The sequence below is a fragment of the Parus major genome, chromosome 14, assembly GCF_001522545.3.
Source record: "Parus major isolate Abel chromosome 14, Parus_major1.1, whole genome shotgun sequence".
Taxonomy (NCBI): Eukaryota; Metazoa; Chordata; class Aves; order Passeriformes; family Paridae; genus Parus; species Parus major.
The window spans coordinates 2,162,066-2,188,045 of NC_031783.1; the positions used below are offsets into that span (position 1 = coordinate 2,162,066).

Consider the following 25,980-nt stretch of genomic DNA (forward strand, 5'->3'; position numbering starts at 1 on the left):
GAGGCTCGTGCCTTTGTAAAGAAACAAAATAAAGTTTGTACTTGGTTTTTTAGAAGCTCTGTCCTGGCGTTAACATTTGTGGGGACAGGGATGGATCCCACCCTGATGGACACTGGTCCCTCTGGGGGCTCGTGGGCAGGGCAGGGGGTGCTGCTGCCTGCACTGGCAATCCAAGGCAGAGGCTGCTGGCCCTGGCCCTGGTCCTGGTCCTGGCATGGTTCCTGCTGAGAAGCTGAGCTGTGTTTAAAGCTGCCCACGTGTGATGAGCACATTGGGGCTCAGCTCAGCGCTGAGATGGAGCTGGGGGAACATCTGGGCTGGCTTTAATGAGGCCTCACAGCTGAAGATGGGCACTGGGGTCAGACTTTGTGTCCCCCTTCCCCAGGAGTGGGGATATCCATCTCTCTCTATGGAGCTGACTCTATGACTTGGGGTAGGTGCACTCAGCTCCATGTTTTTTGGGGGAGGCACCCCTCTTTTCCCATGGGGCACCCACCTCTCAGCATCCTCCCATGGCTGTGGGTCCCACCCACTGCCTCTCCACTCCATGGCCATACGTGGTGTCCAGCCAAGAGGTGGCTCCTGCCTGCTCTGAGCCATCACCCCCTGCTCCACACCTTGGGTTCAGGGGCTCCCCCTGCTCCCACTCACAGGGAACTGTTGTTTGTCCCCTTCCCCAAGAAAAAGCTGTGTCACAGCCCCCCCAGAATGGCTCCAGCACTGAGGGAGCCCCGGGGTCACTGCCGTGGCCAGGCTTTGTGGACAGCGCTGGGAGGCTCTCTGTACAAGCAAGGGCCAGGTGTTGGTGACAGTGTGCCATGCTGCCAGTGCAGTGGGGACACCATCAGCCTGTTTCCTTTGGGTGTGTGCCATTGCCTGGAGTTGCTGATCTGTGGTGGCAGGAGGGGACATCAAACCAGCCCAGGATGCAATGTTTGGGGACATCCACCTTTGGGGACAGATGAGGACACTGCAGTTCGGTGATGCTCCTCTCCCCCTGTCCACAAAACCCTGCTCCAGCCCAAAAGGAGCTGCAGAAGCTGAGGCAGCCCAAGGGGGTCCCAGCAGGATTCTGGGATGGGGACAGCGTCCAGAGGAGCCCTACAGGAATTTATTCGAGTAAAGGGAGACAGCACCCATTTCTCCTGTCACTGGGATGGGGACTGTGACCCCACATGAGCAGTGCCAGCCCATGGCCCCAGTGCCTGGGGATTTCCGTGCCCTCACATCCCTGACCCGAGCCATTCCCGGCGCTGCCGCTGTGTCCCATCCCCGTCCCCATCTCATCCCCAGGGCCCCTGGGAGCCGAAGAGCGGCGGCAGCAGCAGCAGCATCTGTGCGGGCAGCTGCCTGCCCTGCCTGCCCTGCCTGCCCTGCCCCGCGCCGACGCCGTATAAATAGAGGCAGCGAGAGGCAGGGAGCTCCTGGCAGCCACCATGAAGGGCCTCAACCTGCTCTGCTGCTGCGTGGCCTCGCTCCTGCTCCTCGGCACCGCAGGTACGGCCGCTCGGCGGGCTGGGGCTCCCGGGGGATGGGGGCACCCCGGGGGATGGGGGTGCTGTCAGGGCTATGGGGTCCCCACAGGGCTGGAGGTGTCCTTGGGGCTCTGGGGACTCTGCGGGACTGCCTCTAGGGCTGGGGGTGCCCAGAATTGTGGGGTCCCTTATGGGGTTATGGGTGCCCTTGGGACTGTGGTAACCCCACGGGGCTGGCAGGTCCCCATGGGGCTAGGGGTCCCCACAGAACTGGGTGTCTCCACGGGGCTGCAGGTGCCTGTGGGGCTGTGGGTTCCTACAGGGCTGTGGGAACCCCAAGGGGCTGTGGGATCCCTGTAGGGCTGCAGGTGCCCATAGGGCTGTGGATGTCCGTGGGGCAGTAGGTGCCTATGGGGCAGTGGGTACCTACACTGGGTGCCTGTGGGGCCACGGGTGCCTGTTGGCTGGGGGTGCCTGTGGGGCTGTGAGCACCCTTGGGACTCTGGGTGCCTGTAGGGCTGCACGTACCTGTTGGTGTGTGGGTGTCTGCAGGGCTGCAGAGAGAATTGTAGGTGCCTGTGGGACTGAGAGTGCAGGGGAGGCTCTGGGGAGCCCAGCGAGCCCCGGAGCAGGACAGGGTGGCAGGGGTACAGCGGTCCGGGCTCCCCAGGGGCTTTTTCAAGGCTGCAGAGTCACCCCAAAATGTGCAGGGAAACGTGTTGGGGGGCTGTGGACAGGAGGGGATGCCGCGAGGTGCAGACTGGGGTCCCTCTTACAGAGTCACGTTGGGCACAGGGGCCGTGCTGCCGCTGACATGCCTTGGGGCAGTGTCACCTGTGGCTGCCGTGGTGGCTTCATTTCGGATAGTGAGGGGGTGGGGGTGGAGGTGCCAGGGAGCTGGAGATCTCTGAGAACCCCGGATCCCTTTTCCCGGACGGTCCCATCCCCACTTCGCACCCCGCTGTCCGGCCGGGTGTCCCCGGCGCGGCGGCATCGCTGGTACCCTTGCTTGCCCTTGAGTTAATTTGGGCTGGTTCTCTTGCCTGGCCGGGCTCCGGCGGCCGCGCGGGCCGGGAGGGGGGCGGCTAAGTATGGAAACAGCCGTGTAAGGGGACACTGTGGCCCGGCAGCCCCCCCGGCCGCCGCCCCCCCCGGCCCGAGCCGCCGCGGCCCCGCGCGGGCACCCGCAGCTGCCGCCTGCCAGCGCCCGGCACCCCCGGCCCCGCCGAGTTTTGGCCTTTTAAGGGCATCTTGGGCCATTCTCGGGAATGAATGGGTTTGGGGGCCGGCGACACACCCCGACAGAGTCACGGTGACCTCCATGGGGCTGCGGGTGCAGTCTGTGGAGGGGGGTGGGAAGTTGTTCTGCGGGCACGGCTGGTGGCTGGTGTCGCTCCGAGCGGGGCTGGTGGCCTCGTGGGACATCAGAAGTTTGTCTCTGTGGTGGATGACCACCAGCCCATGTCTTGGTTTGGCTGAGGCTGGCATGGTGCAGCACTGGGATCTCCCATCTCAGAGGAGGCTCTGGGGCCAGGAGACACGTGGGGATCTGGCAGCCCCAGGGCCAGCTCTGAGGGGTCCCCCAAATCCCCACCTGTTTATTGACTGTCCCATATTTCACCCCATTACTGTAGGTTTCCTGAAAAGCTCTTAGCAATGGCATGTCTCCTGCCCATGCTTCTGCTCCTCAGAGACCAGTGGGATTTGCAGGAAGGTTTTGCTTTTTCTTTGGCACCAAGCTGAACTCTCAGATCCAGCTCCTTTGGGGTGCAGAAAGTGGCTTGGAGTGGGTGTTTTTTCCATTTTTGGGACATGTCTTCCCACTCAACCCCTGTTGGTGCCTGTGGGGCTGTGGGGATCCCATGGGGCTGTGGCACTGCAGGTGTCCATGGGAAGAGAAGGGGTGAAAGTCCAGTGGAGAACCAGGAACATCATGGCAAGGCGTGGTCCTTTGGATTTAGTGGCACCTGGGGCTGCCAGGACCCTGCCACCGTTACCATGGTTGTGGGTGGGAATTGCCCTGCGCCTGCGCTCTTACAGCCCCAGCCAAGGCAGCTCATTGCACACGTGGCCGGGGCTGGCAAAGCTCCCTGGGGGTGCCAGGAGCCTGGCAGGGACCAGCACCCACTGTGGGGCTCATGGTGAGGGCATTCTCCCAAATACTCCATCTGCTCCTGCCCAGGGGAACACACTCATGCCTCAGGCAGAGCCCAGTCATCCCTTCCAGCCTGGTGACCCCTGTGGCCAACAGCAACGGGCCATGGGAATGCTGGCAGGGCAGTGCCCAGACACTGCTCAGCAGCTTTGCCCTGGGATCCCTTGGCCCTGCAGCCATCATGGATTTGAGTGGGAGGGCCATGCCATCACCACCCCTGAGCTGGGAGAGGACTTGGGGAAAGCCCTGGCACAGTGGTGTCCGCCTGCAAGGCACTGCAGGGCTGGCACAGGCTCCTCCTGCTGTCACCAGGAGGGGTCTGTGCCAGCCTCAGCTTCTGGGAGTCCTCGTCCTGCCTCATCGTGGAAGGTGTCACCTCAGGATGAGCTCCATCTCCACGTTCTCGTGGCATCTCAGGGTGTTCCCCATCACCCAGGATGTGTCACCTTGGAATGTGTCACTTTAGGGTGGGCTCCACCTCCCAGGTCAGAACATCTTGGGAGTGGGACTGTGACACCTTGTGTGGGTTCAGGGCCCTGGGCACAGCAGCCATGGGGACACCCCACCCTGACCATCCCAGGCCAATGGTCCTCCCAGTAACCAGCCTCTGCAGAGGTGGGGACCTCTGTGTCCCTGTGACACCTCACTGGACTCATTCCACCCTCCAGCACCAGCAGAGCCACGGGCACCACTGCCATGGGGTGTGTGTGACACCACTGCCATGGTGTGTGTGTGACACAAGGGGCTTGGGGTGCCTCAGGTGCCTTGGGTGCTTGTGCCACCTACATCCCTGTCACACCCCTGGTGCCTCACCCCAAGGACACCCTGGTCCCTGCAAGTGCCCTTTCTTACTCCCAAGGTGTTGGCTGAGCAAAGCAAGGCAGGTGCCAGCCAGGCTGACTCTGCTGTGACACCCTCTCCATCAGCCATCCTTGTCCCGGTGTGTAGGTGACATCCAGCTGGGCAGGAAGGTCAGGAGACCTGGCTTGTGCACGGCACAGAGGTACCAGCAGGTCTCTGTGGGGTGGCACCAGGCTGGGAGGGCAGTGCCATGCCCAAGGACAACACTCTTGCCATGCTCCCACTGTGTTCCACTCACTGAACTGGTGAAATCCCAGCCTGGCTATTGGGTCAGAGTGACCAGGTTGCTTCTGGAATTGCCTGTTCCCTGAGCTCTGCAGGAATAGCAGCACCCCCGGGCTGTGCAGGACTCCACTGAGCTATTTCCAGCCCACAGGGACATTTCCCTTGTAAGTGAGAGCTGGAGGGAGCCGTGAGCTCCTGTGCTGGTAGAGGCTGCAGCAGGGGCAGGGGAGGCTCTGGACAGCCACCCCAAGCCAGGATGGGGTGTTGGCAGTGGCAGCATGGCCCCAGTGCCAGCTGGACACGTGGCTCGACCCTTGGGGTCACACAGCCCTGGCTATGGAGCTGTGTGGCCCTGTCCATGTGCTGGTGTCCCCAGTGCTGCCAGGTCAGACCCCAGGGCTGTGTCCCCCCGCTCAGCATGGCCAGGCAGATTCTGCCCCAACATTCCCATGGATTTGAGGATCTTGTGGGACATCAGGCATTACAATCCAGGCTGGCAAGTCCAAGGGGTGACTGGGTGATCAGGAATGCTTGGGATGACTCAAGGAGGGATGCGGAGCCAGGAAGTCTTGCCCTGAATGGACAGAGGATGTCCCTCATGGGGCATCCCTGGGGTGGGTTGGTGAAGCCTCCCATGGCTGCTGGCCAGGGTAGAAGAACAGTGGGACCTCTTGGACATCCTTCATCTGGAAGAAGGGGCTCTTCCAGCCCCAGCCATGCCACAGCATGTCCCTTTGGCCCCCCAGAATTCCCCCAAGCTGTAAGGGACACTGCAGGTGGATGTTCCTCGACATACAGTGAGACATCTGCCTGTGCCAAAATACCTGACATTTCCTGGCCATCTGCTCCCTCATGGACCCAGATCTCCTCAGTCAGGAAGCAGCAGGTGCTTCACCTCCCACCTTCCTCATCTTTGTGTCTTCTACAGGTCAGGGTTCAGGGTTCCTTAAAGGCCTTAAGAGTGGGAAGACAGTGGAAAATAGGGAATCACTGCAGCAGTGATTCCCTATTTTCATCTCTATTTAGAAAGCTCCAAGCCTGGTTTTAATCCATTTGGTAGATCCTGGTGAGGTTTCTTTACCATATATTAATAAAAATACTGTAAGGTTCTACCCAACCATTTATAGATATCAAATCACTTCATAACTTTTTTTTAATTAAACTTAAAATTTTCTCTACAAATGAGGTCAAGTTAGTTTGACAAAACTGTTTCCTAGACCTCTCTCTGCATTGAAAACCAGGAATATATTTGTTATATGCAGGTGTTTTGGGATCATGAAGCTTCTGGGATGTGATGATGCATCTGAGCATCCTGAGTTTTGGGGTGCACAAGGGTCTGAAGAGCCAACCCCATCCTCAGTCCCATCCTTGTGCTTGTGTCCTCTGGGCTGCTTGAACCCTTGTGGGACACTTCCCTCTGAAGGTGTTGGCCCAGCTGACCCCAAGCTGGAGCTGGAGCCGGGCTCCCCCCTGCTCTGAGTCCTGAGCTGGCAGGGCCACAAGCTGGAGGAGCACTGGGGGGATGGCCCTGAGCAAAGGCCATGGGGACCCCACAGAGCCTGGAGGGAAGGGACATCACCATGAAAATGGGTCTCACAGGAATGGTGGGGTCTGCAACAGGTCCAGCTGGAAAATCCCAGGAACTCCCTGACAGCTTCTTTGTGTCCAGTCAATTTCTGTGAGGTTTTAAAGGGCTTTGCCAGAATAAAGGCAGGTTTGGATATTTAGGATACAATGTCCTGACAAGACAGGGAGCACAGGACTTGCAGGAGCCAGTGGATAATACCCCCAGGGAAGCAGGGATTGGGATCTGGGCAGGGGAAGGGGGCGTGTGAAAAGCCATCCCCGCAGCCCTGCCACCGCCGGCCCCACGCTCAGGGCTCCGATTTCTGCTGGAGGGGGAGAGCGTCCCTCCAGGGCCACCTGTGCCCATCTGTCCCTTCTCACCGTCCTCCTGGAGGACCCCTTTTGCTGTCAGGTCGTTGCTGTTCTGTCCATCCCCGTGCAGGGATGGAAGGGACACTGTGATGTTCGGCCATGCCTCTCCTTCCCACACAGACCTGGGTGCAAATCGGCCACGGCATCCTGTGGCACCCAGAACCGGGCTGTGGGGTCTCCATCCCCGCTGTCACCACCTGAAAAAATGAAAAAAAACCTGAAAAAACTCATAAAAGTCCCAGCATAAGAAAGAGGTGGCAGGGGCAATGCGAGCCAGGGACCCGCGGGGAGGTCAAGTCCCCGAGGTGAAAAGGGCGAGGTCTCCTCTCCGATGCCACCCATCTGCTTGGCACAATGCAAGGTGTGAACACGGGGAGCCCCGGTGTCACTTTACACCGTGGCTGTCCCCTCCCGGAGCCCACGGGGGCCCCCAGGTGCGGACGTCACCCTTGGCTGGCAGCGGGGCGAGGGGCTGGGGCCAGCGGCACCGGGGCTGCACCGGGGCTGCTCCTGCCGCTCCCCCGTACAGTTGCCGTGCCGTATTTTTAGCCTCCGGAGGGTGTTAAGCCCGTAACCTTCGGCCCATTTTGCACTCATCGGCCGGCCATGTGCAGGTCAGCACAATTCACCATGGATCGGGAGACCATGTAGGGGAAACAGGGAGAAGGAGGTGGAGAGGGGACAGGGGCTTTATGTGACACCTTGAAGGTCAGAGGAAATAAAGCCCGTGAGCAGCACGCCAGCAGGGACATCCCCATCTGAGCACCTGGGGGATATTTCTCTTTTTCCTCGAGGGATGGATTGTGGTGGGTGTTGGCATGGCCTGGCCATGATGGGTGATGGCCCCTCTGGGTCACAGGGTACACACAGACCCCAGACAAAGTCCTGAGAACTCTCAGGGTCTCCTCTGCTTGGTCCTGCCCTCCTCTGCTTTGAGCCTCACTCCTCTGCCAGCCCTCCAGGTCACCAGCTATTTTGGGGCCAAACTGAGAATATTCCTGTTCCCATCAGCCGAGGGGATCCTCTATCGACTCAGGCTAGTTCCCAGGCCACCAGGGCCAAGCAGGGCCATGCTGGCCCCAGCCACTCAGGGCTTTGCAGGTCAAATATAGATATTCCCATTCAAGAGGCTCCTGCAGGGTCCCAGGGGTCTTGCAGGAAGGTGACCTGAAGGACCAGGGTGGAAGGGAGGGGGTCAACTCCTCCATCTGGGAGTTGAGCTGGAGGCGCCTGTGAGCTGTGTGCCAGCAGAGGGCAGGGAGGGCAGAGCAAGGGTGACCTGTGCATCCGGTTTGGGCAGGGTGAGGGGCTGTGGCAGCGGCTGCAGCTCCGCTGTGCCGGGGAACCAAGAGCCACTGGGAGCGAGGACAGGCTGGGGGGCAGCCTGTCCTTCCCAGTGCCCGCTGCTGGCATGGCACAAGCCTCCCAGTGCGACCTGATCCCAGCTCACAGCCCCACCAGCCCCAGCGCCATGGAGATAAAAACACCCCACCCAGCATCCCTGGCCAACTGGGCTGAGGGGTCTGGGGCTGGCACCGCGCTGACCCCAGCCCAACTCCTCTTGTGCCCTGTGGCCAAGCCCAGAGAGCTCCAGCTTTGCCAAGATCCTGCTGGGCACAGCCCTGTGGATCCTGCATGGACACAGCGCAGGAGCCAGGACAGAGGACTGGCCTTGCCCGCTCTCCTCCTGCAGCCTGGGTGGAGGTGGCCTTTTTTCCTGCTTGGCATCTGCTTGCCAGCTGGAGTACAAAGGAATTATTTTCCTCTGAAACGCTCCCCTGGCATGAGATGTTTGGGGGGATTATTTAGACTAGCAGCAACTGTTTGTAACAGAGACAGTATAGCCGTGATCTTTTATTTTTGGCACCCGCTGACCGATGTTAAATTGCAGTTGGAGCCTATGGAAAATACGGATGGGCTCTCCTGGGCCACAGAACACACTCATTGTGTCCCCAGCAGCAGCACGGCGTGGCACATGCCTTCCTAGTGAAGGGACACTCACAATAAATAGCTCCCAAGCCCTGTGGCCAGGGTTAGGTCATGCCTGTGGAAGCAGTACCCCATGCCAGGCAGCCCCTCATGCCAGAAAGCCCCTTCCTCCTCCCCTCACTTCACCACCCACCTTGGCTGGTGTGATGCTCTCTTGAATCAGGGCTGGGGAAAGACCCTTTTAACCTGCCAAGTGCCTACAGCCCCTCAAAATTTGCCATTTTTACTCCTTTCCCCAATTTTAGGGCAGCTTTACCACCTTCCTGCAGTGCTTTGGGGCAGGCAGCAGCCCCACTGCCAGGCAGCCAGGGCTGGTGAAGCCATAGAGCCCCTGCCAGTTCTGCTTTGCCCCCCACAAACACATCTTTGCACCCGACTTCTTGTGACAGGGACAGAAAATTGATCTGGAGCTGGAGCAAGATTAGGGAAGAGTTCAAACCTCTTGGTACCAGACACAACTCATCCCTCAGAGCCCTGGTGAGTGCCCTGGTGCCCATGTGCCAGCACGGGTGGGACTGACTGAGCTGTTCTCATCGTTTAGAGCCGCGCGCCTCCGGCACGGGCCATGGTGATGGTGCTGCCGAGAGCCCCCCACCAGGCACGGAGCCCCGGCTGGAGGAGAAAGCAGCTGATGGCAGCCCTGAGGAGGAGCAAGACAGTGGCACTGCCAATGCCTCCTTGCCTGGTGTCACCGAGGAGGGACGTGGAGAGGGGGAGAAAGAGCAGGCAGGTGGCCTGAGCAGGGACCGGGGGCCAGGGGCCCGCCAGCCAGAGGACCAGGGCCAGGAAGAACAGAGCTCAGGGGAGGATTTCATGGCAGCTCATCAAGGAGGGAACCATGGGCCTGGCACACAAGAGGATATCCATGGCCAGGAGGATGAGGAGCCCGGCACAGAGAAAGGAGGCTCTGAGGAGGAAGGACAGCCAGGGGAAGAACAAACAGAGGAGCCAAGAGCAGCATCTGCTCCTGAGGGAGAGGAGGAAAGGGATGAGCAGAGCTCAGAGGAAGATGATGAGCAAGGAGAGTCTGAGGAAGGTGAACTCGGGGAGATAGATGGAGGCAAGGAAGAGTCTGAAGAGGGAGAGTCTGAGGAGGAGAAAGAGTCTGATGAAGATGGTGACAGGCCAGAGAATGAAGCTGAAGAGAATGACAAACAAGCAGCTGGCACTTCCAACAAAAAGAGCAACAGCAAACCAGCAGCTGCTGGCACAGGAGAAGCCAAGGATGGCCCTGCCAGCTGCCATCACCCACCCTGCAGGGATGCAGCAGAAGACCCACCACCAGCAGAAGATCCGCCAGCAACAGAAGACCCACCTACAGCAGTGGAAAACCCACCAGTGGTGGAAGATCCACCAGCAAAAGATGACCCACCAGTAACAGAAGACCCACCAACAGCAGTGGGTGACCCTCCAGCAGCAGCAGACCCCCCTGCAGACAAGACCCCACTGGCAGGATCAGAGGTCCCCAGCACCCCCCCAGCTGCCGCCGAGCCCCGGCACAGCCAGATAGGTTGGAGTCTTTTCTTGTGGGTGTGCTGTAGCGACGAGGGTGACCTCCCATCAACCCAGAGGAGCTGAGCTTGGCACGTTAAACCTCGCCTAGTGCATGGCCCTCTCCTAACGCTTGTGCTTCCCCGCCCGTCCCTAACAGCGCTGGGCCGTGGGCAGCGAGGCTGCAGCAGGATGCTTCTCACACGGGCATTTGTCCCAGTGGTGCCAAAACTGACTGATGTTGCCCTCTCTCCACTCCAAGTCCATGATTTCTCCTCAGGGATGTGAACATGGATAAAGTTTTTGACCTCCAGGCCCCTTTCAGCACTCGCAGATCTCTTAAAGACTCTTTATCCACCACCCACCCAACAGAGACCTCCATGCCCTCGGCTTGTGCAGAGGTAGGATGCTCCTAGGACGGTGGGGCTCCTAGGATTGTGGGGTTTCTCTCCACCAGTTCTTGGCTCATAGAGAAGGTGTGAAGAACTAATCCAGGCCAATGAGCTGCTGAGGCACCAGCCTCACTCAATCAGTGAAAGCCTAACTAGGGGAAAGGGGCACCCCCCATCATGATTTCCTAGAAATAATTGTAGACTTTGGCCCACAGGTTGGGCTGTGACCTTCGGACCCAGATTAGTATTTTTGTTGTTTTCATCTGTAACGTCCCCGCTCAAAAAGCCTCCCATTTTTCCCAAAAGGCAAACCCAGTTTGGTCTCTGTGTGTTCACTTGGCAAGTCAAAAGGTTTTCCCCAGCCCAACACTCAGTAGATGCTCAACACAGTCTCAGGGCTTATGGTGCCCTGCTTGATCCTGGTGGCCCCAGACCTGTCCCCAAACCCCTGCTAAAGCTCAAACCCAGCTCTCCATATCAAATAGCTCTTGGAAGCTCCTGGTGTTCCAGCACCTCCATGGCAAGGACACCTCTGTCTCCTGATTTTGGGGACACTGGGGTGCCTTCCCCAGTGGAGGCAGCTGCCTTGTGCTCCCCACACCTGGTACAGAGTGGTGAGGGAGGGGACAGGGCGCTGTGCAGAGGGAATATGGAGACAGAGGTGGGAGAGCTGGGAGGGGACAGCCCCACTGGCAAAGGCGGAGCAGCCACGATGGGTCAGGCTGTCCCCCAAGAGCCAGAGACAACCCCAGCCTTGGCACCCACCTCTCCAGCTCCCCATGTAGATTTTTTGGGGGAGTGGGCAGACAGAGAGGCAGCAGCACAAAGCCTGCACCCAAGGCTGAGCCCTGCAGCTGCCGGGGGAAGCACCAGGGCCCCGTTGGGCAGCAGCTGCAATGTGTGCTCGTGCTGCATCCCAACCCTGGGAGCCCCTTCCAGGCACATCCTTTGCATTCCCTGCAAGCAGCCAGCCCCTCCTCGGAGCCAAGCAGTTGCCCATGACGCTTCTCCAAGCAGCCACAGCCCTGGCAGCCTCCAGGAGCCCGAGCTAAAGGGAAAGCACGTGGCATGCCAAGGGTGACAGCGGCTGCCGTGGGCATGGCGTGCCCGCAGGCTCGGGGTGTGTGTGCTCCCCATGCCCTCTCCCTGGCAGTCGCTTGTGTGAGTTCCTGTGTGGGTTCCCCCCTCCAGCAGTAACAGGTCCCCTTGTTTCCTCTTCCAGAAGAGGTTGAAGATGCCAGCGAGCCGACCAAGCGTGACCGGTCCCACTTGGAGAACACCCTCAAGCTGAATGAGGAGAAACCTGCTGATGATGTCTCAGGTGAGGAGGCCATGCATGCCTTGCACTGAGAACATGGACAGGATTTTCCTTCTCTTGTGTTCTGATTTTAACCTTGCTTCTTTCAGGTCTAGTAATGCCAGATCTTCAGTAACAGCCCTTTGGCTGTTCTTGGGTTAACGTATTTAGGCATTTTAAGGACATCCCCGAGGGCATACAAGAATTAGGAGGGTACAGAGGCTGGAAGATGCAGATGGTGAATCAGGCACATCCCTGCTTGAAGAAACCTGGAACAATTTGTAAAAAAGGGTTGGATTGGATTTTTATTCCAATTATATATTGGGTTTTGCTACTCTAAGGTTTGCTGCTGCTGGCCCCTTTGGCAGTTTGGGCTGGAAAAGCAGCAATAAGAGATACTGTGGAAAGAGTATTTTTTATATAAATATAAAATATAGGAGATATTTTTATATCTCCTCCTTTTTCCTAGCAAGCAGCTCAGGGCTGATGTCAGGGGGCCCTGGCACCATGGTGGAAAGCTTTTTGGGATTGTGGGTGTTGAGTGCTAAAGAGGACTTAGGAAGAATGCTCCTCCCATCACCTGCTGGGAACAGATGGGGACAGTGCCCAATGGGAAACATTAGCAGGGGAGAGACATCAAAATCCTAGAACAGCTTGGACTGGGAGAGGTGGCCAAGACTTCTCATCCCACCGCTCTGCCATGAGCAAGACATCTTCCACAAACCAGGTTGCTCCAAGCCCTGTCCAACCTGGCCTTGGACACTTCCAGGCATGGGGAAATCACAACCCCTCTGGGCAAAATGTATGGCTGGGATCAGTTTGGCCAAGATTTCAGCTGTAAGCCAAGTCCCTTGGTCCATGGCTGGGCCACCCTCAGGACCTGCAGGGAGTGCAGGAGGGTCTCACCCAGCTTTGTGGGGTTTGCCTCTCACCTGCCCACACGCTTTTTCCCCCAGGAGTATTGCAGCGGCTGAGGAAGATCTACCACTCCTCCATCAAGCCCCTGGAACACTCCTACAGATACAACGAGCTGAGGCAGCATGAGATCACAGGTAATGCCACGGGTGTTGGGGTCTCCAGCACCACCAGGTCCTTGTGATGGAGATAACAGCACAGAGAGCAGATCATGGACAGCCTCAGATAGTGTGTCTTCCTTTGCAGCTTCCCAGGGAGTCCATGAACACACAGGCTTAGAGGCCATGCCCTAGTGAACCCAGCAGTAGGAATTCCTGCCTCTGCCTCAGCCCATCTGCTGTCAGGGCCATCTGTGTGGGCTGAGCACTGAGCCCTGCCTGCCTTGGGTCTCCCACCTGCTCAGCATCAATGCCCTGTACCCCTGCCAAGCAGAGATCACGGCCCAATGAAACAGGCTTGGCAAGGAAGCTCAGGACCTCTCAAGGCTGGGGATGAGCTTCCTGGGGGTGGCTGGAGCTGGCATCCTTCCTGCTGGGTACAGGGCACAGCCATGTGGGCAGGGTATTCCTCAAGCTCCACAGCCTTCACTCATCCTGAGAGCTGGAGTTTCCAGCCCTTGGCAATCTCAGACGCACGGGATGGGGTGAGCAGGTCCCTGTGGTCCCTGGCATCGTGTGGGCTGAGCCAGGTCACACATGTGTCCCTCCAGAAGAGGAAAGTGCAGCCCTGTCCCAAGATGCTCACAAGATACAGGAAGACCCAAGAAACACAAGCAGCCTCATTTTCCAAGTACAGATGGCTCAAACCCAAGTCTGACTTCCTTGTTCACTGGAGCAATTCTCCTCTGAGTATCTATTCAAGCACAGGAGCCAGGGCCAGATGTCTCCTGAGTATCCAGGGGATGCTGGAGTCCCTGCTGCCAGTGTCCCAGGACTTTGTGCCCATGTCAGCCTCCTGCCAGGGTCCTGAAGTTATCCTCCTTGTCCTGCAGCTCTGTTGTCTCCCCAGCTGTCTATGCCCTCCCTCCCAGTGAGGTAGGACCAGGATACACCCTTCCCACAAATCTTTCTTTTACAGCTGGCCTTGCTCCACTAGCACACAGGCCCCGCTCTCAGCTGGGCAACCTACTGGGGCACATCCCTGAGGAGCAGAACTCCTGCTTTCCAGGCATCCCCCCTGCAGCTCCTAAGTCTGGGTCAGACATTTTGTAAGCAGGCTTGGACATCTCCCTACCCAACCAGGCCTTCTCCAGTGTAGAGCCAGTGGGGAGCAGAGGGAAGTTGCCCTGTGGGAGGGTAACTGAGAGTCACAACAGCATGTCCTGATTGTCACCCCATGGTTGCTGGCCTATCCCCTGGCAGCACCCCAACTTCCTCTCCAAGGTCTGTATTGGTGATGTTTGCTGTCAATTCAACTTGGGACACAGTTCAGGAGGATGTTTGGGGCCCACAGGGGGAGCTGGTGGGCCCCACTTTGGTGTTCACAGCTAGAGGATGCAGATCCCAGCCTCAGTTTCCAGCCCTCAGGATGTCCTTCCCTACCCTTAATCCATCCCATGCCCAAGCAACCACCTCCCTGCTCCCTTTTTGGGAGGAAACAAGTGTTTAAGTGTTCCCCAGGCTCCTGCTAGCTTCCTCCCTCTCAGCTTCTGAGGAAACAACCATTAACCCTGGTGTTTTCCCAGCCTCTCTCAAACCCAGCTCCTGAGCAGGACTCACCTCAGACAGCAGGTCCTGGTGTTCCTCCTGGCCTCAGCTCAACGCTCCACGGTCTATTCCTCCTCACTGTGAGGAACAGCCATGTTCTCAGACTGACAGTCCCCAGGTCAGGTCCCAGCACACCCCACTGTGCCCAACAGGGCACCCTCATGGTGCTGTGACCCTGGGGCTGGCCACCCACAGTTCCCTCCTGGTCCCCAGAGAAGGGCACGGGGATGCTGCACTGCCTCCAGCCCTTGTCTCAGCTGTGAGACACCCTGGACATGCTCCCCTCCAAAAAATTTCTATGGACACTGAACTTCTTGAGTGATCTCTGACAGCCCAGCCACACCCTGGCACACACAACACTATCTGGAAACCTACAGCTCATCAGTTTGCCTTTCATACCCACACATCCAGCTTTCCCCAGTCCCTCATTAGCAGTGTAATCAGAGAAACTTGCACATTAGTTACAGGGTTGGCCCAGGGAACTCTCTTGACCTTGGAGGGCAGGTGAGGACACAGTGGAGCTTAGGGAGCCTTCTCAATACTTCCCCTGCACAGTGCTCCTGTCCTGAGCAGGTTCATTCCATCAGTGGTGTCCCTGCAGGCTGGGAGTTGCTCCCAGCTCCCCCCTGTACCCCCTCTCCGTGGTGGGGGGAGGCTGGAGGGCACAGAGCAGCCGGCTCAGCTGGCTGGGAGGAGCAGGACAGCTGGGAGAGCTTTGGGGCAGGCCTGTCATGGAATATGTGTGACCTTTGGAGGTGTAAACCAATATAGAGGGGTGCTGTGGCAAGCACCCTGGCCCCTCCATTACGTGGCAGCCTTCCATTTTGTCTCCCTTCCCATCAGCTCTGTTCACAGCAGCGTAACCCAAAGAGTTCCTCTGCCCCCCACAACATATGAAAACTCCCCTGGAGTCCTGTGGGAGCTGTGGCTGTCACCATCAATTCTGACTTGTCAGGGTTCATCTCAGAAAGCTCCCACACACCCTCTGCTTAAGCCTGGCAGATGCCATTTCCTTCTCCCTGCCTGCCACCCTCCTGCCTCTCTGCTCTGCCATCCCACGTGGATGCAGACATGCTCTGGCTGGGTCCAACTCTGTGCTTGGAGGGACTATCCCTGGCTGAGGGTGAGGGATTCTCCCAGTCCAGCCATAGGAAGCTTGCTGTGAGGTCACACCAGGTTGTGGTGCATGCTGGTGACCCTAATTACTGATGTATGCTAATTAGCAAGTGTCCCTGTGTAGGGAATGACCGCCCAGATGCCATCACAAGCCACAGGGGCTGGGTCCAGGTGACCCTGTCACTGGGGTTGTCAGGACATTTGCTGGGTTGGTGGCTGTCTAACCCTGGCTTGTTGGGCTCCGTGTGCTCGGTGGGTGATGCCAGGGAAGGCAACAGCCCCGCAGAGCAGGGCTTGGGATGCAGGGCACCCCGAGCCACATCCCCACCCTGCAGGGCAGACAGGGGTTCAGTGCTTGTCCTGGGAGCTGCAGGTCGCTCCCAGGCTGTAACTCCTCGTCTCCTGCTGGGAATGTGGCCATCAGTTCCATCCTTGTCGTGGACCACAGCCGGGCTGTCGCATCCCTCCTCGGACTCACGGTTCCTTTTCTCTCTCCCCGTGTCCCTCGCTAACAGCTTACCCCGGACGCACCCTGGGCTCCTCGGCCACAGGTTGGTATCGCCGCCTGCTCCCTGCATGCTGCCGGCACTGCCTCCGCTCTGCGCTGCCCCCGGCTTCCCGCAGCCACAGTGCCCAGCACCGAGCAGGGCTGGTACTCACCATCCCCGCCCGGACAGTGTCCCCAGCCCTCCTGGAGCCCGAGGTGTCCCAGCCTGACTCTGTGCGTCCCGACAGCCCGTCCTTCCCTCCAATCCTCACCTCGCCCAGGCGCTGACACCTTTCCCTCTCGGTTTAAGACTGAGAGGCAGCATATTCCTCTGGCCAGGGCTCAAAGGTGTTTCTGGTAGTCCTAGAAGAGCGGCTGAGGGAGATGGGGGGCTCGGTCTGGAGAAAAAGAGGTTCAGGAGGAACCTTCTCACTCTCAACTCCCTGACAGGAGGGTGGAGGCAGGTAGGGGCTCAGCCTGCTCCCAGGGAACAAGGGACAGGACAAGAAGAAATGGCCTCAAATTTCACCTGAGGAAGCTTGGATTGAATATTGGGAACATTGCTTCAGAGAAAGAGCTGTCAGGCCCTGGCACAGCTACCCAGGGCAGTGGTGGAGTCCCTAATCCTGGGGGGATTTAAAAGCCCTCTGGATATGGCAGTTGAGGACGTGAGTTAGTGGTAGCCTTGGCAGTGCTGTAGGAATATTTAGAATTGGTGATCTTAGAAGGCTTTTCCAACCTAAACAATTCCATGATTATATGAGTTGGACCTTTTGGTTGATCTCTCACCCACAGCATGAACTGGAGGAGCCCAGCTGATAGCTCATCCTATACAGGGGAACTCTTCCTACCCTTCACTTTCCTACGTGCAGAAACTTTTCTGAATGTCCACCCTTGATCCCACAGCAGCTGTCCCAGTGACACAGGCTGGCCCCTGCCCAGCAGCCCCAACCCCCTCAGAAGCCTGAGCTGGCTCCTCTCCCTGCCTATCCTGCTCAGGGTGTGCTGCCAGGTCCCCCCCAGAGGATCAGGAGATGGGAGACAGTCCAAGAAATGCCAGCCAACACCCAGCCCTTCCCCTGGGCCTGGTCTCAGCCACGAGAACAGTGTTCCTGCAGGGAAATCCCATCTTCTGTCCCTCCTGTCCTGCCCCACGGCCACGCTGCCAGACCCTGCCAAACCAGGCTCCTTTGGACACGGCCACAGCAGAGCCCTGCCGGTGCCTGGAGAGCCTCTGGCTCCTGCCGTGCCAGCACTGGAGAGGGCTGTGGGTATTTATAGCATATTCCGATAGCTGTCTTATCTCATCTCGGCTTCAGGCGCTCGCACACGTGCTGCCGGGATGGGTGCAGGCACGGGGGGCACACGGGGAGGCACAGGACATCTGCAGCCTCATGGGCTCATCCCTCCCTCTGTGGGCACATGTGTTGTGAGGATACTCATGGATTTGGAAGTTTTGGGAGCAAGGGGTGCCCTCCAAGTCTTGCTGGATCTGTGCCATGGACACATGGCCGGTGTTTGTGGCACAGGAGTGGGACAGAAGTCTGGGTGATGCTGGGAGTCTCTCCAGGTGTTCCAGCCTTCCTGGGTGGCTTGAGGACAGAGAAGACCTTGGTGCCCATGGCTCAGTTGCAAGCAGGAGAGGAAGGAGGTTTTGTTAGGTCTTCTGCTTTGCTGAGCATCCTCAGGACAGACTTGCACTTGGGGGAGAGACCACACCAGGCATGTCTGCTGGGATCGAGGACAAGAGGGGATAAGGCCCTGCCCAGGATTAATCATAGAATCATGGAATGAGTTGGGTTGGAAAGGACCTTAAAGCCTACCCAGTTCCATCCCCTGCCATGGGCACTATCCCAGGCTGCTCCAAGCCCCATCCAGCCTGGCCTTGGACACTTCCAGGGATCCAGGAGCAGCCACAGCTTCTCTGGGCACCCTGCACCAAGGCCTCACCACTCTCACAGGGAAGAATTTCTTCCTAAATCCCATCTAACCCTGCCCTGTCTCAGGGGTCACTGGGACCATTCCCCTGTGCCTTGTCATTCCAGACCCTCACCCAAAGTCCCTCTCCAGCTCTCTTGGATGTCCTTTAATCACTGGAAGGGGCTCTAAGTTCTCCCCAGAGCTGTCCCTTCTCCACCCCAGAGCAGCAGTGCTTCCAACCAAGGGCAATCTGGCACTGCCACATGGCAAAACCTCACAGAAAGCCACTGTCCTAGGAAAGAAAACTACTTGGGAATCCAAACTGCTGCTATGCCCAGAGCTGAGCGGCCCAAGCAGAGCCAGACTCTGCAGAAGGATGAGCTTGAGGCTCGTCTGAGCTTGAGCTGGAAGCGAGCAGCCACAGGGTGGCTGGAGAGAGCCGCTGTGATGGAGCTGCCGCCATCCCCGCCCGGCCGCTGGCGAGCTCCGGTTCTTTTCCGCTGTCAGGACCATCAAGCTGACCCGAATTGCTGCTGACAGACACAGGGACATAGCGGGGACAGGTGCCAGGCCAGCACCCTCCCGGGTGGGAGATGCTCCCTCTCTCCCAGCCTCTGGGTACGCATCAGGGAATCCACACCCGGGCTCACATCCTTGCGGCTGCTGCGCTTCCTGCGGAGTTGCAAGTGCCTGGCACTGCCCACCCAGCCCAAGGGGGTAGAGAGGTGCTCCAGGGGCTGTGGGTGACCAGGCAGGGGGGCTGCCCGTGTCGCTGCCCACTTTGGCTCCGTGGAGCAGAGAGGGAGATGTGCAGCAGAGCCGGAGCTCACAGGTGCCCACATTCACACAGTCACACCTGGCCAGGGATGTGTTATGAAAGAGCACAGGGGGACCCACCCCAAACCTCTGGCACAACATCACAGGGATAATAGTAATAATAACAACCATCCATAACCTAATTAAAGCTGGCAAGAGAGCAGAGCAGCGGCGACAGAGCGGCAGAGGAATGATTAATAACGAGAGTCCAAGGTTTCAACACTTGTTTTGGTCCCATGTGAGAAGACAAGGCTGGATTCCTGCAGCTGCCAGGCAGGGAGTGGGGTGCAGGAAGAGCCATGCATCCCCTGCTTCAAAGGTGCTGCTTTGTAGGGAGGCCTGAGCTGTGCCTGGGCTGGATGCAGCAGTGCCTCATGGAGAGATGCCCCCAGCCCATTCCCTTCCCCAGAGGTGACATGGTGAGCCTGTGATGGGCAAATACAGCAGGAGGAGGCTGGAATGTTCTCTCCAGCCCCTGCTCCCATGGCCAGATGGGTTCAGCATCAAGTGAGGGACTTGGCTTACATGCAGTGCCCTCCAGCACCCTCGGGGGCAGGAGCTCAGCACCCATGGGGGCTCTGGGGCTTCCCCCAACTTGGAGATGGATCCTTGTCCTGCTGGAAAGCTGCTGGCTCCTGCATGGGTGGCAGACATGGAGCACCAGGGGCTCTCAACTACTTCACAGAAAATAGTTCTGCCTTAGGCATGGGGATGAAGAGAAGGTGTCAAGGGCAGCACAGCTTGCCCAGGGCATCTCCTTGCTTTGGGCCATGGGGGAAGGCTCTGCTCCAGCTCAGACAGCAGCTCCCAGCTCTTCTGGAGTCATCCATCCCCTGGCTGAACTCCTGCTAGCAACAATAGGATGGACCCTCTCCCACCCTGAGCATACAATAGGGTTGGTTTTTACCAAGGGGAACTCACACAGTTTTACTTCTATTCTTGTCCTGTTTATTCTTGTCCTGTTTTGGACTCACAGGCTCCCGTGTGTTCTGGGCACAGCTTGAGGGCTGGCATTAGGCCCTGGGCTCCTCTGGCTGCCTACCTGGGGTCCTGGGGGCTGGGGGGATTGAGCAGCGTGAGCACAAGCTGATTGCATGAGCCCTGTTTGAGCAGGGATTGCTCCTGGGGGCGCTGGCTGCGTGTGTCCAGGGACCTCTGCACTCCTGGACTGATGGCATGGCATGGGGACAGCGCACCATCCTCATGGAGAAAACTGTGTGACCTGAAGAATGCAGGATGGGGACTATAATTCACTCTCCTCTTGCCTTTCCCCAAGCCCAAAGCGGAGCTGTTTGCCCTCCCCACATGCAGCTGGAACCTCACACCCAGGCAGTGAGCTCCTCCTGCTCGGTCGGGAGGCACGGCCCGGGGGTAGGTCCCTGCGAGGGCATGGCGGAAAGGCTTGCAGGCGGCTGGCTCGAGGCTCACACCGCGCTTTGTGCCGCAGCGCTGCTCCCGAACCCACGGCAGCTCCCTCTGCACGAGGCTGCGGCACGGCTCCTCCTTGGCACGTCCCGTGCTTTGCGGCGGCTGCCTTCAAACAACACCCACCCCGCAAACAGCCCCGAACTCACCCGCCTCAACCACAAACAAACCACAGACAAGGCTTAAGAGACCTTCCAGTCCTCCGTAGTCTAAGAAGGGCTAAAGCTCGGAGAAGGTCGGGCAGCGAGGTGGGCTGTGCCGCAGAGCACGGGGCTGTCCCGCTCCCGCAGCCGGCGGGGCGCTCCTTGGCTGGCGAATGGCTGGTGGCCCCCGAAGGGCGGCTGTTTCCCCGGCAGCATCACCGCGCCGCTCACATGGGATGCTCGTTACAGCCGGGAGTTAATCGCACGGCGGCGACGGCTATTGTTCCTTCACTTCCTCTTGTTATTTCCCCTCTCCGCAGATGGGGAGATCACTTCCAAGCCTATGGTGCTATTCCTGGGACCGTGGAGCGTCGGCAAATCCTCCATGATAAACTACCTCCTGGGGCTGGACAACACTCCCTACCAGCTCTACACAGGTACCACACTCACTGCTTTGCCGAGGGGGTGCCGGCATCTGCATTTCCTCATCCGCGCAGTCAGCAATTCCCAGCCGTGTGTCTTTGACCCCTGATCCCTCGTTACAGCAGGGAGGGTGGGATCTGCTCCGTGCCACCTGGTTGCGCTGCCATGTGGAGGGAGAGGTTCCCCGTCACAGACTGTCCCCCCTTCCAAGGGTGGAGGAGAGCATCTCTCCCACAACATCCTCATCCTGCAGCACAGGGCTCACACCTCCCAACCCTGTCCTGTGAGTAGCAGGCACGTCAAAAGGGCAACTCACCTTTCTCCTCTCCCCATCCCTCCTCACATGCCGCCAGCTATTTCACCCTCCCAGGAGAAAAGCCATTCCCCTTCCTTCCTCCCTGCTCCCACGGGTGTCATCTCACTGCTGAGGGCAGATGTCCATGGCCAGATCAGTGCTGTGGTAATGAGGGCTCCCAGGAGATGGTTCTCCGTGACACCTTGTGCAATCAGGCCACTTCCAGAGAAACCAGTCCCCACAGAAAACAACCCCACTGACATCTTCCCAGGAAGTCTGGGCAGGAATTTCTTGCTGCTTGCCTCGCCCCTGCATCTCTTGAGAAGCATGCAATGATCCCAATGCTCCCAGTCTCAGGTCAGCCCTGTCATGTCCATAGCCTGGCATGGATTTCACGCCTCTGCTGCTCCTCTCATTGCTGCACAGGGGCAGAACCCACCACCTCCGAGTTCACCGTCATCATGCACGGCCCCAAGCTGAAGACCATTGAGGGCATTGTGATGGCTGCTGACAGTGCCCGCTCCTTCTCACCCCTGGAGAAGTTTGGGCAGAACTTCTTGGAGAAGCTGATAGGCATTGAGGTCCCCCACAAACTGCTGGAGCGAGTCACCTTCGTGGACACGCCGGGCATCATCGAAAACCGCAAGCAGCAAGAAAGAGGTAGGGGATCATTGGGTTCATCTAAGGGACCCCAAGCCATGATGATCTGAGGTGACAAAGGTGGCTGAAGCACAATGGAGAAGAGCGCTGACACAACACAGGCTGTCCAGGACAGTGGTGGAGTCACCATCCCTTGGGGGGAATTAAAAGATCTGTGGATGTGGCACCTGGGGACGTGGTTTACTGGTGGCCGTGGCAGTGCTGGGGGAATGGTTGGACTCGATCATCTTAGAGGACTTTCCCAATTATAAAGATTCTCTAATCCTGTGATTCGGTATCTGCTCACAGGAACAGCAGGAACCTGTGGTCAGCATCAGGGAGGAGGAAGGTCTTGAGATAAGGGTGAGAGAGACAGGCAGTCACTGGCCTAGACACCCAGGGATGGCTTTTTGCGCCAAGAAGCTCCAAAGTGTCTTTAGCATGTGAGGAAGAGGTTCTAGGCTACAGGGGAAGTCTGCTGTGCCTCACAACCCATGCAGCCCAAATGGGGATTGAGGCACAGCAGGCTCATGCTTTATCAATCCCTTGATGAAGGGACTCATCCTGCATTGGATTTCCCTCTTTCCTCTCCTCAAGGTTACCCATTCAACGACGTGTGCCAGTGGTTCATTGACAGAGCCGACCTCATCTTTGTTGTCTTTGACCCCACGAAGCTGGATGTGGGCTTGGAGCTGGAGATGCTGTTTCGTCAGCTGAAGGGCCGTGAGTCTCAGATCCGAATCATCCTGAACAAAGCTGACAGCCTGGCTACCCAGGAGCTGATGAGAGTCTACGGCGCCTTGTTCTGGAGCTTGGCTCCTCTCATCAACGTCACAGAGCCGCCCAGGGTGTACGTTAGCTCCTTCTGGCCCCATGACTACCATCCAGAAACCCACAGAGACCTGTTCCTCAAAGAAGAGATATCGCTCCTGGAAGATCTCAACCAGGTGATTGAGAACAGGATGGAAAACAAGATTGCCTTCATCCGCCAGCACGCCATCCGGGTGCGCATCCACGCCCTGCTGGTCGATCGCTATCTACAGACCTACAAGGACAAAATGACCTTCTTTAGTGATGGAGAACTGGTGTTCAGGGACATTGTGGAAGATCCTGACAGGTTCTTTATCTTTAAGTCCATTCTGGCAAAGACCAATGTCAGCAAATTTGACCTCCCCAACCGTGAGGCTTACAAGGACTTCTTTGGCATCAACCCCATCACCAGTTTTAAGCTGCTATCTCAGCAGTGTTCCTACATGGGAGGGTGTTTCCTAGAGAAGATTGAGAAGGCCATCACCCGTGAGCTTCCCGATCTCTTGGGAAGCATCGGCCTGGGGAAGAAGCCCAATGTCCTCTCCTGCGACGTCACTGGCTGTGGTGAAACCCCAAAGAATCGCTACAGGAAGCCCTAAGGTGATCCACAACCCAACTGTCCACGTGTTCCTACTGGTGAATGAGCTTATGTCTTATCTGTCCAAGAAGCCGTGGTTTGTTAACCCTTTGAGTGCCGCGCTGGCAAAGGCTACTGTACGATGCAGACTTTGAGTCATTGACATCGATGGCAGGGGAAGATGGGTGGGCATAAGGAAGAGAATAAAAACTGTGAATTCCTGACATTTTATCTTTGTTCTTTCGAGTAGAAGGCAATGTTTAAGCTGTAAGTATGAGCAATGCATGGGCAGGACTGCAGCTGCTTTTCCACTGGTGACAAGAGCGCGTGAAGAGGAATTTCAGCCTCTACATCCCCGAAGCCATGAGGGAGTGAGAACAAGGGCACGGCGTGAGAGCACAGGGGAGAGCAATGACACACTAACCCAGGCATCACCAGGAGCATTGGTCAAGGAAAGAGAGGCCATGTCCCAGCTGTTGTTTTCAGGCATGAACCTGCTACAAATCTCAGCAAATATTGATCTTGTTTTTATTTCCAAGACCTCTAGGTCACCTGGTGAGTTCTGTTTTCACTTGACAGCTCAGTTGATCTTCTGCAGCCTTCATGTGGGTGTTTGACTTAAGAAGGAGCATTTGCAGGGGCATTTGTAGCTCCAGACAGGCAGCCGTGATGGGATTTGCAAGTCCATGGCAGAGGAAGAAATGGGGTGGAAAGGAGCAGCCAGCACTGGCTGAGCTGTGCTGGAGGAGGAGGGCCAGTACCCCAAATGAGATGGTCCCACAAGGAGATGTGAGCAAGGTTTCCTTCCCTGGACCAGTACAGAAGAAGGCACTTCATGCCTATGTGTGTCATTAACCTCAAAACCCATGCTAGCAAGTCTTGTCTGTGGAGCAGCAGGCCTCCAAGGGTGAGGGTTTGGCAGTTTGCCTCTGTTCAAGTCCATGTTGCATTTTTCTCAGTCAGCCCTCCGTGTTTTTGTGCTCTGTGAAGGGAGACAAGAAAGGGGGGTCATTAGCTGTGAAGTTAAAAAGGTCACATCCCTTTTGCCCACCTGCTGATCTGTCCCCCCCAGGACAGTCCTGGCAGGTTTCTGGGGCTTGCTTTCCAAACTCCTCCCTTTTTAGCCATTTGTTGGCTTGTCTCTGAGCATCGGTGCTCAGTCCTGAAGGAGTATTGCTTTGGAAGCACCCGAGCAGGGTGAGGTTCCCCATGGACAGCTGACCTTGAAACTTGGCCCTCGTGGACAGCATTTCTGTCTGCCAAGCTGAGCCCAAACCAGGAGATTGATGCTATCCTGGATGGAAAACCGGCACCTTCAAGCCCACCAGGGACCTGCTGAAAGTCCTTCCTCCTGCCAAACACCCACAGCAAGTGCTGCTCTCCAGGAACCTCTGGAGAAAAGGGACTTAACTTTAACAGAAGCAAGAGGACATGGAAGTGCTGGCTAAAGCAAGAAAAAGGCAAAAGGAATGAAAGTGGGAAAGATAAAGCTGGGAAATGAAGGCTGTGTTGTGATGGGGAGGGTGTGAAGGGCATCTCCACATTTGCAACATGATGTGAGCTATGGCTGAAGGCCTGGGAGAGCTCCTTGTTCCCCAGGCACTGCAATGAAGAGGTCCCCTTGAGTCCAGGTGAGTTTGAGGGGATGCTACTGCAGGGACTTGAATGTTCCTGGCTCTGCTTCAAGGTAGGGCTTGACATTTAAACTAATGAAGCTGAGACTGAAATCTACGTCCAAGCACAAGGCAGGGCGTGGTTAAGGAAGAGGGATTTTGCCTGCAGTGCAGAGGGAGCAGAGGTGCAAGAGAAAGCAAGCAGTGTCAGAGAGAGCAGCAGGAGAGAAGGGACGTGCTTGTGAGTACTGTGAGGTCTCAAACCTTCCCCAGTGCTGCTGCCCCTCCACTGTCATTCCTTCTTTCTTTCCATGATCCCATTGCTCAACGGTTTTCCTCTCCATCTGTCGTTTGCTCTCCTCTGTTGGACTGGTCTGCATGGTTTTTAAAGAGCTAATGGAATAGAATCACCAACAGAAACTGGCTGATGTTGTCACTGTTCCTGCTGTCACACTGTGTGTCACTGTCACGGAAAGCAAAGGCCTTTAAACGTTTCTGTTTGCAAGCACTGTATTGCACCATCACTTTCCTCGTTCCTCCGTCCCCCTAAAGCCCATGAGGTACCCAGGGAAAGGCCCCCTGTCCCACAAGGAGTATTGACCTTGAAGGCACTGTTACTCTGCTCTCAGGCCACTCCCATTGTTCTCCCCACCTTTTCTCTGGTTTCCTTTTATCTTGCTTTATTTTCCAGTCCTCATCGCCTCCTCTCCTCCCTTCCTCTGCCCTGCAACACCTGCAAAGTGTGCAAAGCCTTGGTGCCTGTGTGCTGGATGGGGCTCTCCCATGACAGCCAAAACCCTTTTCCCCTGGTTGATTTGGGTTCTCCTTCCACCATGGCATCAGTGGCCTGTTCCCTGCTCCCTGTGCCACACACTGACCCAGCTGCGTGCTGCCTCAGGGAGCTGCTGCCACTGAGGTCCCTCCTCTCCCAAGGATCCAAGCGGCTGTCAGTCCCAAGATGATGGCAGTTCCCAGCCCAGTTCCCACTCAGCTTTCTTAGGAGACCTGTGGAAATTTGGGAGTGGAAGAATGGGGAGCAGGGAGACATTCATTCTGCTGAGAAACCTCAATGCCCCCAGCATTTGGGGAGTGAACATCTTGCCCAAGAGCTTTGTGGGAGGGAGCTGGGACACAGGCCCTGTAGATGCCCGTGATTATGTGCATTGGGATAAAACTGTCAGCTTGAACATCAGCCTGTCTAATAAAACCTGGTATTTTTCAAACACACTCCCTGGAGATGCTTGTTTTGTTTCTCTTCCTGCTGTGGGAGAC

At 57.4% G+C, this 25,980-nt stretch overlaps 1 protein-coding gene and 1 long non-coding RNA gene across 6 annotated transcripts in view; one reads left to right on the top strand and one right to left on the bottom strand.

Moving 5' to 3' along the window:
• Positions 1 to 1,422: 1,422 nt before the first annotated feature.
• SRL (sarcalumenin) lies at positions 1,423 to 23,321 on the top strand. 2 transcript variants are annotated; one of them, XM_015642713.2, is made up of 8 exons: positions 1,423 to 1,497; positions 9,185 to 10,153; positions 11,749 to 11,847; positions 12,780 to 12,875; positions 16,076 to 16,111; positions 20,672 to 20,788; positions 21,496 to 21,729; positions 22,306 to 23,321. In XM_015642713.2, the coding sequence occupies exons 1-8, from the start codon at positions 1,437 to 1,439 to the stop codon at positions 23,115 to 23,117; spliced, it is 2,424 nt and encodes an 807-aa protein (XP_015498199.1). In that variant the 5' UTR covers positions 1,423 to 1,436; the 3' UTR covers positions 23,118 to 23,321. The 2 variants fall into 2 exon arrangements, with proteins under 2 accessions (XP_015498199.1, XP_015498200.1); XM_015642714.2 differs by lacking the exon at positions 16,076 to 16,111.
• The window catches only part of LOC107211138, a 34,364-nt gene continuing 14,255 nt past the window's right edge, over positions 5,872 to 25,980 (bottom strand). For 3 of the 4 annotated variants that reach the window (XR_002002262.2, XR_001524092.2, XR_001524093.2), the window contains one exon: positions 23,610 to 24,077. This is a non-coding gene — a long non-coding RNA (uncharacterized LOC107211138). Of the gene's footprint in view, positions 6,852 to 20,399; positions 24,078 to 25,980 lie in introns of those variants that run through there. The other variant, XR_002002261.2, reaches the window with a different exon arrangement.

Coding starts and splice junctions, on each gene's coding strand:
- SRL (XM_015642713.2), top strand. CDS start 1,437: ATGAAGGGCCTCAACCTGCTCTGCTGCTGCGTGGCCTCGCTCCTGCTC. Junction 11,848..12,779: donor ACCTGCTGATGATGTCTCAG/GTGAGGAGGCCA, acceptor TTTTTCCCCCAG/GAGTATTGCAGCGGCTGAGG. Junction 21,730..22,305: donor CCGCAAGCAGCAAGAAAGAG/GTAGGGGATCAT, acceptor CCTCTCCTCAAG/GTTACCCATTCAACGACGTG.